General features: G+C 35.5%; 1 protein-coding gene across 1 annotated transcript in view; it reads right to left on the reverse strand.

Annotated features, from left to right (window-relative positions):
- LOC105468088 (desmoglein 1) overlaps window positions 1-13,878 on the reverse strand; it is a 32,254-nt gene extending 18,376 nt beyond the window's left edge. The window contains exons 1-5 of the mRNA XM_011718051.2: window positions 13,279-13,878; window positions 5,016-5,051; window positions 4,627-4,758; window positions 2,994-3,149; window positions 1,417-1,561 (exon numbers count right to left, since the gene is read on the reverse strand). Coding sequence (XP_011716353.2) covers window positions 1,417-1,561; window positions 2,994-3,149; window positions 4,627-4,758; window positions 5,016-5,051; window positions 13,279-13,326 — 517 coding nt within the window. The 5' untranslated portion in view covers window positions 13,327-13,878. The remainder of the gene's footprint in view (window positions 1-1,416; window positions 1,562-2,993; window positions 3,150-4,626; window positions 4,759-5,015; window positions 5,052-13,278) is intronic.
- Between the last annotated feature and the right edge of the window lie 272 nt (window positions 13,879-14,150).

The raw sequence follows: 14,150 nt of genomic DNA on the forward strand, positions 1-14,150 counted from the left end.
TATTCTGGCTATTTCTTCTAGTATTTTTTCTTCTTTTTTAAAGGATGTTGTGGCAAAACAAAATGATAATAAGACCAGACCAACATTTTCCCAACTTTCTCAACACTTTCTAGCTATATGATCTTGGCCTCAGTTTCTATGTCTATAAATGGGGATGATATTACTGCCATCCTCATTGAATTCATGTGAGAATTAAATCATTAGTAAGAGAAAACTATATAAAGTTCCTAATGAATAATGCACATTTGATAAATATACATTATTACTGTTTTGTTTTGGGTGATCCTTCATCAAGTGTAAGGTAATTAGTAGATGTAAAGAAATGCTTGTTTAACTACATACATTGTCCTGTCTCTTATCTTTTTCATTAATTTTATAAGTAGTTTTGATGAAGATTATTGGGTTATTGGAGAATGTGAAAAACTTCCAGTGCTCATTCGTAACTTTGGAATTGTTCTCTACTCTCCAACTCTATTTCAAATACAATTTTCCTACAAATGCTCCAAAGCATCTGTCATCCCCCACCTATATTCACTGTAGCATAACCTTTAAAATGTTTTCACTAGATAATTAACATTTATATACACTTATATAATTTATATAATTAAATTCCATGCAACTATTTGAAAGCAGTGAAACAATCTAGGTGTCCTGATATGGAAATATGTTCAAAATACATTTATATAAAAATTCCTGTGGATTAGTATGTAACAGATGATACCATTTATGTTAAAAAGCATGTGATTTATGTTTACATAAATAGAACGCATGTACACAGTGCATACCTCTGAAGAATGGTACTAGGAAATGCAGACAACAGATTTTTGTTCCCTTTTCCTTTTCATATTATATAAATTTAATGAGCATTTTTATAATAACATTTTTAAAAGTTGAAAGTATAGGTACAGTATTTTAATGAATAAAAGTAAAGTGTAGGGATTTTTGGAATTCACAAGAAATTTTATCACTTCCAGGTTAAACCACAAAATGAAGTTTTGTGTGGAAGTGACTTCTATAAGTGATTTTAAAGTAGCTAACTTTAAAAAGGTGGGGCGGTGGGGAACGCAGTATGAGCAGAAAAGGGTGGGATTGCCCATCCACACAGTTAGACTGGGAGGCTGAATTCACATCCCGATGCCCCTGCCACCACTGTGCAAAATGCCTTTAAAATTTCTTGTTAGGACTCTTCTACAGGGCTGGCCTGAGAGTCATATGAGAAAATCCTCCTCATTGCTTTGGAATCACGCCTTGTGTCTCTCAGTTTGGAGCTGCTTCCATAGTTGAAAGGAAAGACTTGCTATTCTGCATATTTTCTATGGTTTATCTGTTACGTTCATGATGTGTATTTGACATAGTTTAGTCTCCAGTTAGGTGCCTGCTTGTTAGGAGTGATTTGGAAGCCACTACATTACTTACTTGCATTAGAATTTTCTTCTATTTGTCCTACAAATGTAGCCATTGAAAACACTGGTGGGTTGTCATTTATATCCAAAACCCTGACTCTGAGCTCTAGCGGCCTCTCTAAATCTTGGCCCATTGAGTTCAGAGCTCGGCAGTAGATCTGGGAGAGAAAAGATAAATAATTATATTGTGAAACACAGATGTATTAAGTTCTTACTTTGAGCATTATACTAGCACTGTGGGGAATTAAAAGAATTATTATGTCTAACTAGAACATAGGCACAAGCCCTGCTTACAGTCACTAAAGGAAAGCAAATGTGGCATTCTTAAGCTAGGTAGTAGCTACATGGGGGTTTGTATCATTATTATTATTATTTGTATTTGAAGCATCCCTAAGTGTAATGTGTACTATTTTACAAAATGGCATATTTCCATATATAAATGCATTGTGATACTAGCCTGGGCAATATAATGAGACCCTGTCTCTAAAAAAGTAATAAAGATTTTAAAAATGCATTGTGCTCCAAGAAAAGCTAACAGGGTAGCATGCCTTTTTAAAGTGTGTGGGGTATCATTGTGGTACAGATGGGAGAAATAAAGATTTGGAATTGAAGGCTAAAGAATTAAAGTTGTGTGAGGAATACAGGCAGGCAGTGTGAGTGAAAACTGCAAATCTCGATTATTATTTGAAGGTATTTTGGGACATGGATTGATGGGGTTTTAATAGAAGAGGTAACAGGAGCAAAATAGGGTTTCTTTATTCCTAGTTTTAATATTAAGAAGTGTTGGCCATGATGATAGAGGGGAATGGGAGTAGCCAAGGAGTCGGCAGAAGGGAGACAGTAAAACAGAGGTGATGGAATGATTCTCCAAGTAACTGGTAATTATAGGACGATGGAAATGTCTTGGAATACGCTGTGGGAAAAAGCAAACAATTGATCCTGCCTTTGGATTTAATGGAGAACATTTCTGAGCTGGGCGAGAGAGAAATAATTGTGGGAGTTTGTGATGGATGGTCTCAGCCTTTTTCGTGAAGTTGGTCACAATGTCAACTGCTTAAAGTGGAAATGAGGTAGAGGGTTTGAAGAGATAGGATACTTAAACTGTGTGACAGCTCCTATAAAGAATGGAGTGAGATTCCCTTAAGAAAGGATGAATTTTCAAGGTGCATTCGGAGCTCAGGCGAGCTTGAGGAATACAAATTTATAGTAAAGTATACTTGCTCAGAAAACAGTCCTGCGGTAGCTCTAGAATCATTACCTGACATTAGACTTAAAAGAAGCTAACATTCTTTACTGAATTTAAAAAAACCGAAAAATTAAAAAGTTAGATATTTGTCCTTCCAAACAAATACTCTAGTTTGCCAATGAGGACAGTATAGACGTTAGCATTTTTGCTAACACTTAAGTGAAACATTTCCTTCTCTCTGAATCTTTGCATTTCTTTTCAGTCGTGGGATGCTCGTGAATTAAGAAATAACCAAAAATGCCAAATATTGAGACTCTTGAAATCAAATTAAGTATGATCTGAGATTAAGAGCTTCTGAGAAGAATTTCAGCATGAACATATATATTGACATGAAGTCCACTTACAATGAAGAAGGGAGTGACTTCTCGATCAACTATGGATGTTATATTAATTTCACCAGTTTTCTGATTAATGACAAAGATCCCATACGGTGGCTGATCAATTCCTACTCCAGAGATGCGGTATGTAACTTGCTGGTTTGCAGCACAATCTGAGTGAATCTGCAGAACGAACACAAGTAAAAATATTACAGGAAGCAAATAGAGTTCTATATTTGATATATATATGACAGCTTTCTTGAGAGTTGTTGCATATGATGACCTTGTTATTTAGGAAATATTGACAATGGAGAATTATTTTCCTAGATAAGAGTAACAATTACAGCTCTAATATTTTCAATGGTAACTGACAATGTAATTAAAGAAATTCAGTTTCTACTTCTATCAAACAAGAAAAAAAGCAAAATATCACCCCACTATATCTAAGTCTATGCAATCATTATGCATACCTTCATTCATTCAACAGTTAAAATTTTATGTTGTCCAGCACTTTGGGAGGCCGAGACGCGCGGATCACGAGGTCAGGAGATGGAGACCATCCTGGCTAACACGGAGAAACCCCGTCTCTACTAAAAAATACAAAAAACTAGCCGGGCGAGGTGGCGGGCGCCTGTAGTCCCAGCTACTCGGGAGGCTGAGGCAGGAGAATGGCGTAAATTCGGCAGGCGGAGCTTGCAGTGAGCTGAGATCCGGCCACTGCACTCCAGCCTGGGCAACAGAGCGAGACTCCGTCTCACAAAACAAAACAAAACAAAACAAAAAAAAATTTATGTTGTACTTTTTGCAGGGTCTGTGCTTGCACTGGAGCTACAGAATGAAATTGCTTGCCCTCTTAAGGAGTTTACCAATGTTGTCATCATGCAACTGTAATCTTCAATTTTTTTTCAATGTAAAGTTTTCAAAGAAAGTAGATTTATTTAGGTGACAAGTGTTATCTGGGTTTGAGCGGAAGCTCTGAATTCTGAAAATGGGAAGGAAGTATTAGCAGAAAAGGAAGGAGACCATGCAAATAAATGGTTATAGAAACCGGAACTCTTTCTTTGAAGTAAAATATAGTTTGACTGTAAACAAATCTTAGTGGGGAGTCTTCGTGAGCGTCTGTGTGGATGTATGTGTATATTTGTGTGTGTATCTGTGGATGTGTATATCTGTATGTTCATGAATTTGTGGGGGTGTTTCTGAGTGTGTGTGTGTATGTAGAAAGGAAGATACAGAAAAATGAGTAGAAAAGGGGTATGAGAGAGGGCACCTTGTGAATGTTAATAAACAAACAAAAAAGTAGGAATTCAATTCTAATACATTGTGAGGCAAAAAGAGCACACATTGAAAATTTTTCTTTGAATGTGCTGAAAGCCAAATTATTTATTAAAATAATGATCTTTTTTCATCTAGAGTTTGGGATAACACACGATCACGTGTATGCATTTCACCAAAGAGATGAGTCAACGTTTACCTGTTTCTCTGAGCACCTGCTTAATTTGTCCTTATGAGTTTCAGTTTTCATCATCTAGATGACTATAGTTCTGTTCTGTATTGTAGTTTCTCAGTGAGACATGTTCACAAAATATTTAACAGACAGTTGCTTTTGAAACTTTATCCATCCTGATTTTCAATGTTATACTTTGGAGTTGATACTTACTTTGGCGATTGGATTCCTTTTTGAGTTGTCTTCACCTTCACGACATGCCGCTGCGAACTTGATCCATTCACGTTTCTGCCTTCGGATCGAATGCCATTTAATGGTGCCATTTTTAGTGTTATAATCTCTTACCTTAAATGACAGCAATAAATAAATGGTATATATTAATTTGAATTCGTAATTCAAATTCCACTGAGATTTTTGGAAGAGGATATAATCTCAGAAACAGACGATATTTAATTGGGAAAATTGGTAATTTTGGTAATCTATTAATTTTAGCATTATATGACCTTTACCTATAAGAATACATTTTCTTCAGAAAATATATTGCTATTCTCAAATTATTTTCTTGTTTAAAAATTTGGAAAAATGGATTTGTTGTATATTACCTGGATTCGGAATTCACTGTTAACTTCTACCACCACCTGTAAAAAATAAGATAATCACACTAGTTATTTTTTAATTAAATACTTTAAAATTTATATCATCCAGTTACTTTAAAAATGACATGAAACCATTGGCTTGTGAGTCATTAAAATTATTTTATCAGCCAAATAGCAGGTGGATTTGGTTTATGTCTTGGGTCTGATGATGATGCTAAGAATTTTTGTTTTTACCTTTCGATTTACTCTTCTCTTTATTACTATTATTTTATACTTGTATTTCTCCCTAAATAAGAAATTTTCAACTTTTAATTGAATTTATTTGGAATTGCAAAGTATGAAAAATTTTATTTGTATCACTGATATAAGAAAATTATAGTTTGCATTTAAAAATACTAAGAGTAGTAATTAAAAAATATTAAAAAGTTCTTTTTATAATTTTAATTGTATCATAAAAGAAAATATAAACAATGAGTATCTACTTTAAAAAAAGTCACAATAGATAATTCAGAAAATAAATATTTATGATCAATATGAGAAGTGTAAAAAGATAATGTTTTTATTGTGAGAATTACATATCCATTGTGTATTTAATATTAATAATTATGATTATTACTATTCTTATAATTTATTAAATAATAACTCGGTATTAGATTATGTATTTATGTAAATCTATGCACTTAATCATCACAACAAATACATGTGGTCATGACTAATACTATCTCCATTTTACAGATAAGGAAATTTGAGTCTTGGATATTAACTTATGGCTAAATATAATTCAATACAATTTAGCACAATTTAGCACAAATTTGCACTTGAGCTGTGGGTTTTACAATAAAATATGAGATAGCCTATTCCCTCAAGTAAATTGCTACTAAGTAAAACGTGCTACAAAGAATTTATACTGTAACTTTAAGAACTCGAAAAATTCTGATTTTAAACTAATCTATTATCCTTGTGATTGGTAATATTTACATACAATGATAGTAATACAGCACGAAAAAAAAAAAGAAAAGTAAATCGCCCAAATTTTAAAACATATAACTGACATATTATCTGTAGAACCCATCTTGGACGCAGAACTGAAATGATGAAATGATGTTCATGTAAATGCATGCTCCTTGCTACCTGTGAATTTATGAACACTCTTCCCTCTCTCTTGTTTGTGAGTGTGGGATGGGACATGGGCATACCTTATTCGTCTGTTTGAAAGGCATTTCTTCATAGCTGCAGAATTGTGCATGCATCTGTTATCTGTTATTGCACTTCCCTTACTGCATTGGAGCATCAGTGCTTGCTGTTTGTTTTGGAAAACTATGCAGATGACTAAGAAATATTTCCAGCTTTATGAAGCTGGGTCATTCTTTTTCCCATGAGAGACAACTTGGGCAGAAGACCAAGTAGGTTTCGCCATACAGTCAGACTCTCAATTGGATCTGTAATCTAAAAACTGCCACGTCTGCTTAAAAATGTGGTGGGTTGGTGTAAGCTTATTTTCTATTGCTCAGAGTCTAGAATAAACTCTGATACAAAGTCACTCTTGGACTTTCAAAGGCAAAATAGTGAAATCTGAGTCTTGATAGAGTTGGAAAATCTTCAATATATTTCCTCAATTCTCTGAACTTTAGTTTCCTCACTTGTAATGACAAAAGTAGACTAAATTTTATACAGGTAACTTTGCAGCTCTAATATTAAATGCCTGTGTGCAGTAGGAAAATACTGAAGTACTTAGATGTGGGAAGGGCATGATAAAATTGTGGTTTTAAAGCTTACTCTGACAACGGTTGGTAGGACTAGTGACAACAGTCGGTAGGACTAGTGGGAAGAGGCGGTGATTACAGACTCTTGTGGGTCTCTGTATCACAGCAGACTGGAGGTGAGAAGGAGCTACCCTGGAGCAGAGGCAGAGGCAGAGGGAGTGGACGGGGAAAGATTAAGGGATACTGCACCATAGCATTGGCAGGGCTTGAGAACAAATGGGATGGGGGTGTTCAAGCGAGGGAGGAACCTCAGGGGATGGCAGTTGTAAACTGTGGGACTGGGAACAAGACAGCAATAGAATTTTGCAGATTAGAACACATTGAGTTTGAGATGTCAGATAATGCCTGGGTGAAGATGATCAGCAACTGGAAACATGGATCAAAAGTTGAGCAAAAGTTCAAACTGGATATGTAGATTTTGAGGTACATCTGCTCAGGCGGACTGGTTGAAATCATGTGAGAATTTGAAATTCCTGAAGTAGAGGATACAATCAAGAAGCAGCCTGCAATTGAGGATAAAACTAGAAGAATTTCTACATTTATTGAACTAGGAACAAGGACAACAAATGAATAAAAAAAAAGGAAGGAGAAGGCCGGGAGTGGTGGCTCATGCCTGTAATTCCAGCACTTTGGGAGGCCGATGCGGGTGGATCACGAGGTCAGGAGATCAAAACTATCCTGGCCAATGCGGTGAAACCTCGTCTCCACTAAAAATACAAAAATTAGCTGGACATGGTGGTGCGTGCCTGTAGTCCCAGCTACTTGGGAGGCTGAGACAGGAGAATCAGTTGAACCCGGGAGGCAGAGGTTGTAGTGAGCCAAGATTGCACCACTGCACTCCTGGGGACAGAGCAAGACTTTGTCTCAAACAAACAAACAAACAAAACCAAAAGGAAGGCTAGGAGGAGTGGCGAAAGAAGCAATAGGAAAATATAATGCATTATAATGGAGGTCAGAGGAAAAGGAAAATGGAAAGACAGATGGGGTTGAAAGAGATAATGTAAAAAAGTTGAGCAGAGTGAATTCTGAGGAAATCCTGAGGTTCTGAGGGACCTTCAAGAGAATATTTTTAGCGGGATGGAACATGCACTTGCTTGACAGCAAGGGGTTAGGAAATAAGAGGAGGAGAGGAAGACATAAAGATGGTCACTTTTTCAAGATATTAGTGATAAAAGGGAACAGAGGGACAAGATGGTAGGATTAGATATAGCATTCAATGACATTTTTTGAGAGAGGGGAACCTAAGGATTTTTGAAAGTTTAGAAGCTAGGAGGAGATTTTGATTTAAAAGGAGATGTTCAGAAGGAAGATTCTTACAGAAGTGTTGTGATGGGGAGAGCAGGAGAGAACGGGCAGAAAAAGAAAGGACCTCAAAGACAAAGGCAAGAAAAGATAGAGATTAAAATCAATCAATTAGGAAAGGGAAATTGGAAGACATTGTACTAAATGACCTAGACTTTGTCCCTGGAGTAAGGGTGAGGTGGATGGAGATTAAAATCAATAAATTAGGAAAGGGAAATGGGAGGACACTCTCCTAAATGACCTAGACCTTGTCCCTGGAGTAAGGGTGAGGTTATTTTCTGGCAATTAAGGGAGAAGTTTGGATTCCCAAATGAGTTTGGAGTGTGCGCTATGGAGGCTGTGATGGAGATTTACCTAGAGATGAACACAGGGGTTGTCAGGCTGAGTATATCTCAGCTGTCTTGCCCGGTGGATAGGGATGTTGGGGTAAGTCATTAAATCAATCTGTGCCTCAGTTTCCTCAGCTGTATATGAGACTAAAAGTCCCCTCTAGTCCTAAAATTCTGTGAAAGCAGTAAATAATTCACCTGAAATGCATCCTCAATGAGTTTTCCCTTCGTTTCTGTGTTAAGAATCAATCCATATATGTACTTTTTAAAAGCTACAGGAGACAAAATTGCAGGCTAATTTTATGAAATCCCCAATTACAGTAATTTTTCATGTTTTTCTTTTTAATATTGAAGTTCATGCTTCCTTGCACATAATAAAAATGGGTTTGAGGGTAACAAGCTATTTTTATTTTTAAAAATCTCTTGCATTTAACAATTGTGAGATGGTCTTCCCAGTCACTTTTTTAAGCATTCAATTCTAACATAATTGTTAAGTTTTTGTTAAGCATTCAATTCTAATGTAATTATTAACTTTTATATACATAGCAAGGATGCACTTGAAACAAAGCTAAAATATCACAATTTGCTTTATTTAAAAACCTCCTCTTGCATTTACTTTGTACTGCTCTGACAAAGGGTATCAGCCTGGGGTTGACAACACCTCAATGGGTTGAATTCTCTAATTTATTCTTTTTGTTTGTGTATTTTACAAGTACATACTGAATGTGAGTTATGTGGATCCAATGCTAGATTAAGACTTTTAAAGGCCTAAAAATATTATAGTAAGCCTCAGATGAAATGCAAAGTGAATTTAATACTACACTATTAAAATGCTGGGGAAATCCAGTATTATTGTTTCTATGTTTAATAGTGTAATAATTTTTTGGAGTGTGTGTGGGAAGAGCTGTATAAACTATTCAAAAATTTCCTTGTGGTACCTCTGCTGTGTGTGATTAGACATCTTTTGAGCAATCTTGCACTAGTGCAGGGCACTATAAGGGATACAAAGGCAAATCAGACATAGAACCTGCCTTCAAATAACTTACAGTCCTGCAGTTTTACAAGCAACAGGCAACCATTAATTTGTAGAGATGTGATTTCTCATTAGATAAGTATGGAAAACTGTGCCCTATTCTCATAGACCAATTAAGAGTATGGATCAGCAGCCAATGGGATTAAAAAAAATTTGACCTGTCTAAGTCCATTGAAGGAATTTGCATATCAAGCATAATCAGCAAGGGTGGCATGACCCAGCACTGGGCAGGGGTGTTCCCTGAGTTGAGGGAGCACTATAAATCTAATTGCGACGCCTGGCAGAGCAGGCTTCCTGCTGAGGCAATGTCTATTAGGACACAGGGATACTCAGCAACCATGTCTTTGATGAATGTGTCATGGAGAAAGAGTTACCAGAAATTAAGTGCTCTGGGTAGAGATAAGATAATTTCTAGACTGATGAGATTTGTTAAACAAGTGAATCTTATTCCTAGGGCCAGCCTTTCAGATTTAAGACAGCATTCTTCAGTGCTTTAGGTTCTACTCTTTCCTAAAACAGGGATGACAAAATGTTTTTACTCTGCGGCAACTCAAACCAATTGAGCGATGATGTTTGTACTCTCTGTTTCTGTAAAGGTGACGGAAGATGCTAATCCTAAATCTGCAGTGAAATAATAAAGCTTTTATGAACACCATATATAACTGTTAATGATGATACTTGAATGCAATTTGTAAGTTTCACTGAATACATGAACAGAAATATTCCTTCCATTCTCTATAAAATATTTTACTGAAACACTAATCTCTATGCTGTATATCACTATAATACATGCTCAAGACGGCACAAAGAGCCCTCTCTTTTGCGTGCCTTCTGTTTGGTCTGTACTAGTTTGTTAGTCCTTCTTTTGCTTTAGGCATCTGTGAATGCAATTATGGGGACTTAAGATGTCTTCAAGTAAGTTTAGGAACTGTGTAATGAAATGTGTTTTATTTTCTGTGCATTTCAGCCTGAGTGCTGAAAGTACTCTTAAAAACTCCTGCTCATATTTTACAGAATTTCAATTCAGTTCAAACTGTGGAGTTAGTTTATCAGGTGGTCAGAGGGTTGGAGTTTTGTTTGTTTGTTTGTTTATTTGTTTTGAAATGAAATATTAACCCATAGAAAGAAGGGGAACATGGTTACTATAATGAACCAAAATAATCAGATCATTCATTGTCATAGATAAAAGTCATTTTCTCTGTTCTTTGAGCTTGAGCTGCAGAAATTTACCTTTTTAGAAAAAGACATCTTCATATTTGTAGTGACTTAAACGGACTAATTGGACCTGGCAAAGTTGCAAGTAATTTTCAGAAATCATTAAAACCATAGAGATCCCGCTGGCTCTGTTTTGCTTTCCCACAGTGACCATGCTGTACTTTTTACCATTGTCATACACATGCACACAGATTTCTTTTATCTGGTGCATAGGAAGCATTGTTCTCTGGCCTAGAGAAAATACATTCTAACTCCTTTCCCTACTCCATGCAATGATTATACGGAAACAAAAAGAAGAAAGCAAAATAGATGTAGAATTAACAAAACGTGTTTGACTTGCAGTGTTATAGCAGGTGTAATCTCTTGTCTGTCTAGGAGACTTGTCAGAACAATAGACTAGCCATAGAGCAATCTTGTTTGCTGTAAGAGCAGCTCCTCCAGCTTTGTTCTCCCTGATTCAACCCACTCATTTGAACAAGGTTCACAACCTTCAGATGCATTGAGCTGAATACACAGTATGCTTGCAAACAGATAGTTACCCATTTCTCAGGTGGATGTGCTTAAAAGACATGACCAATTTGAATATCTTAAAGGCCTTAACTACGGTACAAACACACTTCCTAATGCAGGTTCCCACTTACTGACTTTGAGTAGAGATGAATATAAAGACTTTACATAGATTTTTTTCACTTTTTGGTAAAAGCACGCATTTATAATGAGACTAGAAGAAAGATAACTGAAATAATTTGCTATAGTGGGTGGTTGTTTTGAAGAAAAAAGTATTTTAAAGAAAAATACAGATTAGGAAACTCCAAAGGACAATTACCAAAATTATCCCATGTGGCAAAATCAGTACTTAAAATAAATTTTGATCTTCCAAACCTTAGAAAGTGAAATGTTTAAAAAAAAAAAAAGCTGTCATGTCAACGTGAAAATGAAACATTGTAATTCATGATAGTGTAAGTTATTTGAGAAATAATTTTCATAAGGCATGTGAGAGACTTGTGATTGATTTCAATATAAAATAAGGTAACCTCCTCTTCCCCCATTCCCAAAAACAACCCATAAACCAACAAAAAACAATCTAGGCACAGCCAGAGAAAGTTCAATAAAGATAAACGATTTTGATGATGATACATTTTATTGAAGAATGACTAAATAGAAAGTGATTGTTTAAAGACATTTGATATGCTGTAATTAATTTGAAATAAATAAATCAAGAAATAAGGTACATCTTAGAGATTCTATGAAAGTTAGTGTACACCTTTCTGAACAAGCTGATCAACTAAAACTATAATAGCCCTTAATGGATCAAATTTATTTGAAATTTTAAGTCAAAGTATTTGATTACTGACAATATGAAACTCTTGCATTTCAAATGACATACTGTATGATGCTCAGTGATCCCTACCAAACCCTAAGTAATGAAATCAACTGATCCTAAATATCCACTGAAAAGAGTATGGGATAAGACTAATGTTTGAAGGAAAGCTTGGAAGTAAAGCCACCATTTTACTGATGCTCATTTATAACTAAATCCACTGATTATGTCCTGCCTTAGTTAATAAACTGAATTCAAACTAACCAGCATACCTTGAATCAAAGATCTAACTTATTATACCAACCCAACATTCCAGTTCAAAAATCAAGCAAGTAGAAACAAATGTGAACCACAGCATTATACATCCTGCCAAGCTGGAGGGCAATTGACTTGGCACCTGCCTTTTTGAATTACATTAACCTTATTGTGAGAGAGATTACAATTTTCAAATTTTCACTGAAAGTGAAATTGACATAATACATTAGTGGTGCACTTAGTATTATCTCTACAAAGAGAAAACGAATTACATGTAAGGGGGCAATGGTAAAGTATTTCATCACATTCGTCTGACCATCAAGTGCACAACTTTTGTATCACAGTCATCACTGACATTCCAGTAGTAAGATCAAGTGTAATAATAGTTATATTTACTCTTTAATTGTAGCCACTTCTTCACTTCATATGTCATTTATAAACCTCCTATACTGCCATTTTTTGAAATTAAAAATGTTTTAAATAAAATCATAAACAGTGTGGGGCTTTGTAAAGTAGTGATACAGATTCTAACCAAATATGCAACTGATGAGTTTATTTGGATAGCGAGGCCAGCCACAAACTGCTATGATTTTAAATTATGTGGATGCCATTTTTATGTTTTAAAAATTAGAGTAATTCCACTATCAAAGATACTAAAAAAAAAAAAAACAAAAAACAAAATTAGGTTAAAAACCCAGACACACTTGTGATATTTAGTTTAAAAGCCCTCTTGCAAGAGATTTTGAACCACAAAGTGCTACTAACTAGCGATAGGAATTTCCTAAATTCAATATTTTCCCAGCATGACTTAGCAATGACTTCAATGTCAGAGATGTAATACAATGAGTTGACACTGATGCATTAACATGATCTTGAGTCTTCAGTTAGAGAGAAATGCTATTGAAAAATCTAGTTCATAAAATCACCTTGTCATTAACATATATTTTAAATGGGTTTAGGTTAGAAATAATGCCTACTAACATTTTCTAAAAAGTTTTCACTTGTTTACAATGAGCATGATTATGAAGGGTTTTTACCAGAATCCACTCACCAGAAAAATGAACAGCACTGCAGCTACTCTGAAGAAACGCCAGTCCATCTCTGCTGGATTCTCTTACATCCAAGACCAAGGGAGTTTTGTTTGTTCTTCTCTGTTCTTTTTCTTTCTCCCACTCAGCTGGTGTCTGATTAAAATAATTTCTCAGTAGATGTTCTTACATGCAGGCTTTGAGGTGTTTCTGCCTTCCTCTGGGAGAAGGACTGAAGGTACGTATAACCAGTCTGGATCCCCACCCTAAAAACTTGGGCTGGTCTCACTGAAATGCTTGACAAGATCATCATTGCTCCCAGGTAAAAACTTGGGGACACACCCTTCTTCTAGCTGAAAAGCAACTCTCGATGGGGCAAGGAAGATTCACTCCTTTACTGAAGGTTTTCAGTAGCAGGCTCTTAAAGTGAACAGAAATGTGGAGGGTTATACAGGTGATGGGGGCTTCTCACCCCATGCTTTCTTTACAGCTAGTTTAGTTTCTCCCCATATTCAACAGGCAGGTATAACTTGAATGCTCATATTATTCATTCGATTAGCTGTTTGTAGCCAAACCCTCGGGTCATAGTAGAAAATTACAAATTTTCCATTTTAGTAGATGTTGGGAAAGTTTCAGTTATTTTCAGCTGTTAAGAGAAGGAAAATTTGCTAATGCGAGTGAGGCTTTTTTAAAGTTATTAATTCCAATAAGTAAAACTGTGATGCTTATAATTATTAGAACCTCTGCATAAGTCACAATTCCCATTAACTGACCAGCCTTAAGTCTAAGGAATCCTCCATTTTCCCTCTAAAGGAATGATTTTCTTTCCCTAAGTATTTTTCTTTCTTTATGATTCTTTTTTTTTAAATACAATAAAACAAAAATTTAAATATTA

The sequence above is a fragment of the Macaca nemestrina genome, chromosome 19, assembly GCF_043159975.1.
Source record: "Macaca nemestrina isolate mMacNem1 chromosome 19, mMacNem.hap1, whole genome shotgun sequence".
NCBI lineage: Eukaryota > Metazoa > Chordata > Mammalia > Primates > Cercopithecidae > Macaca > Macaca nemestrina.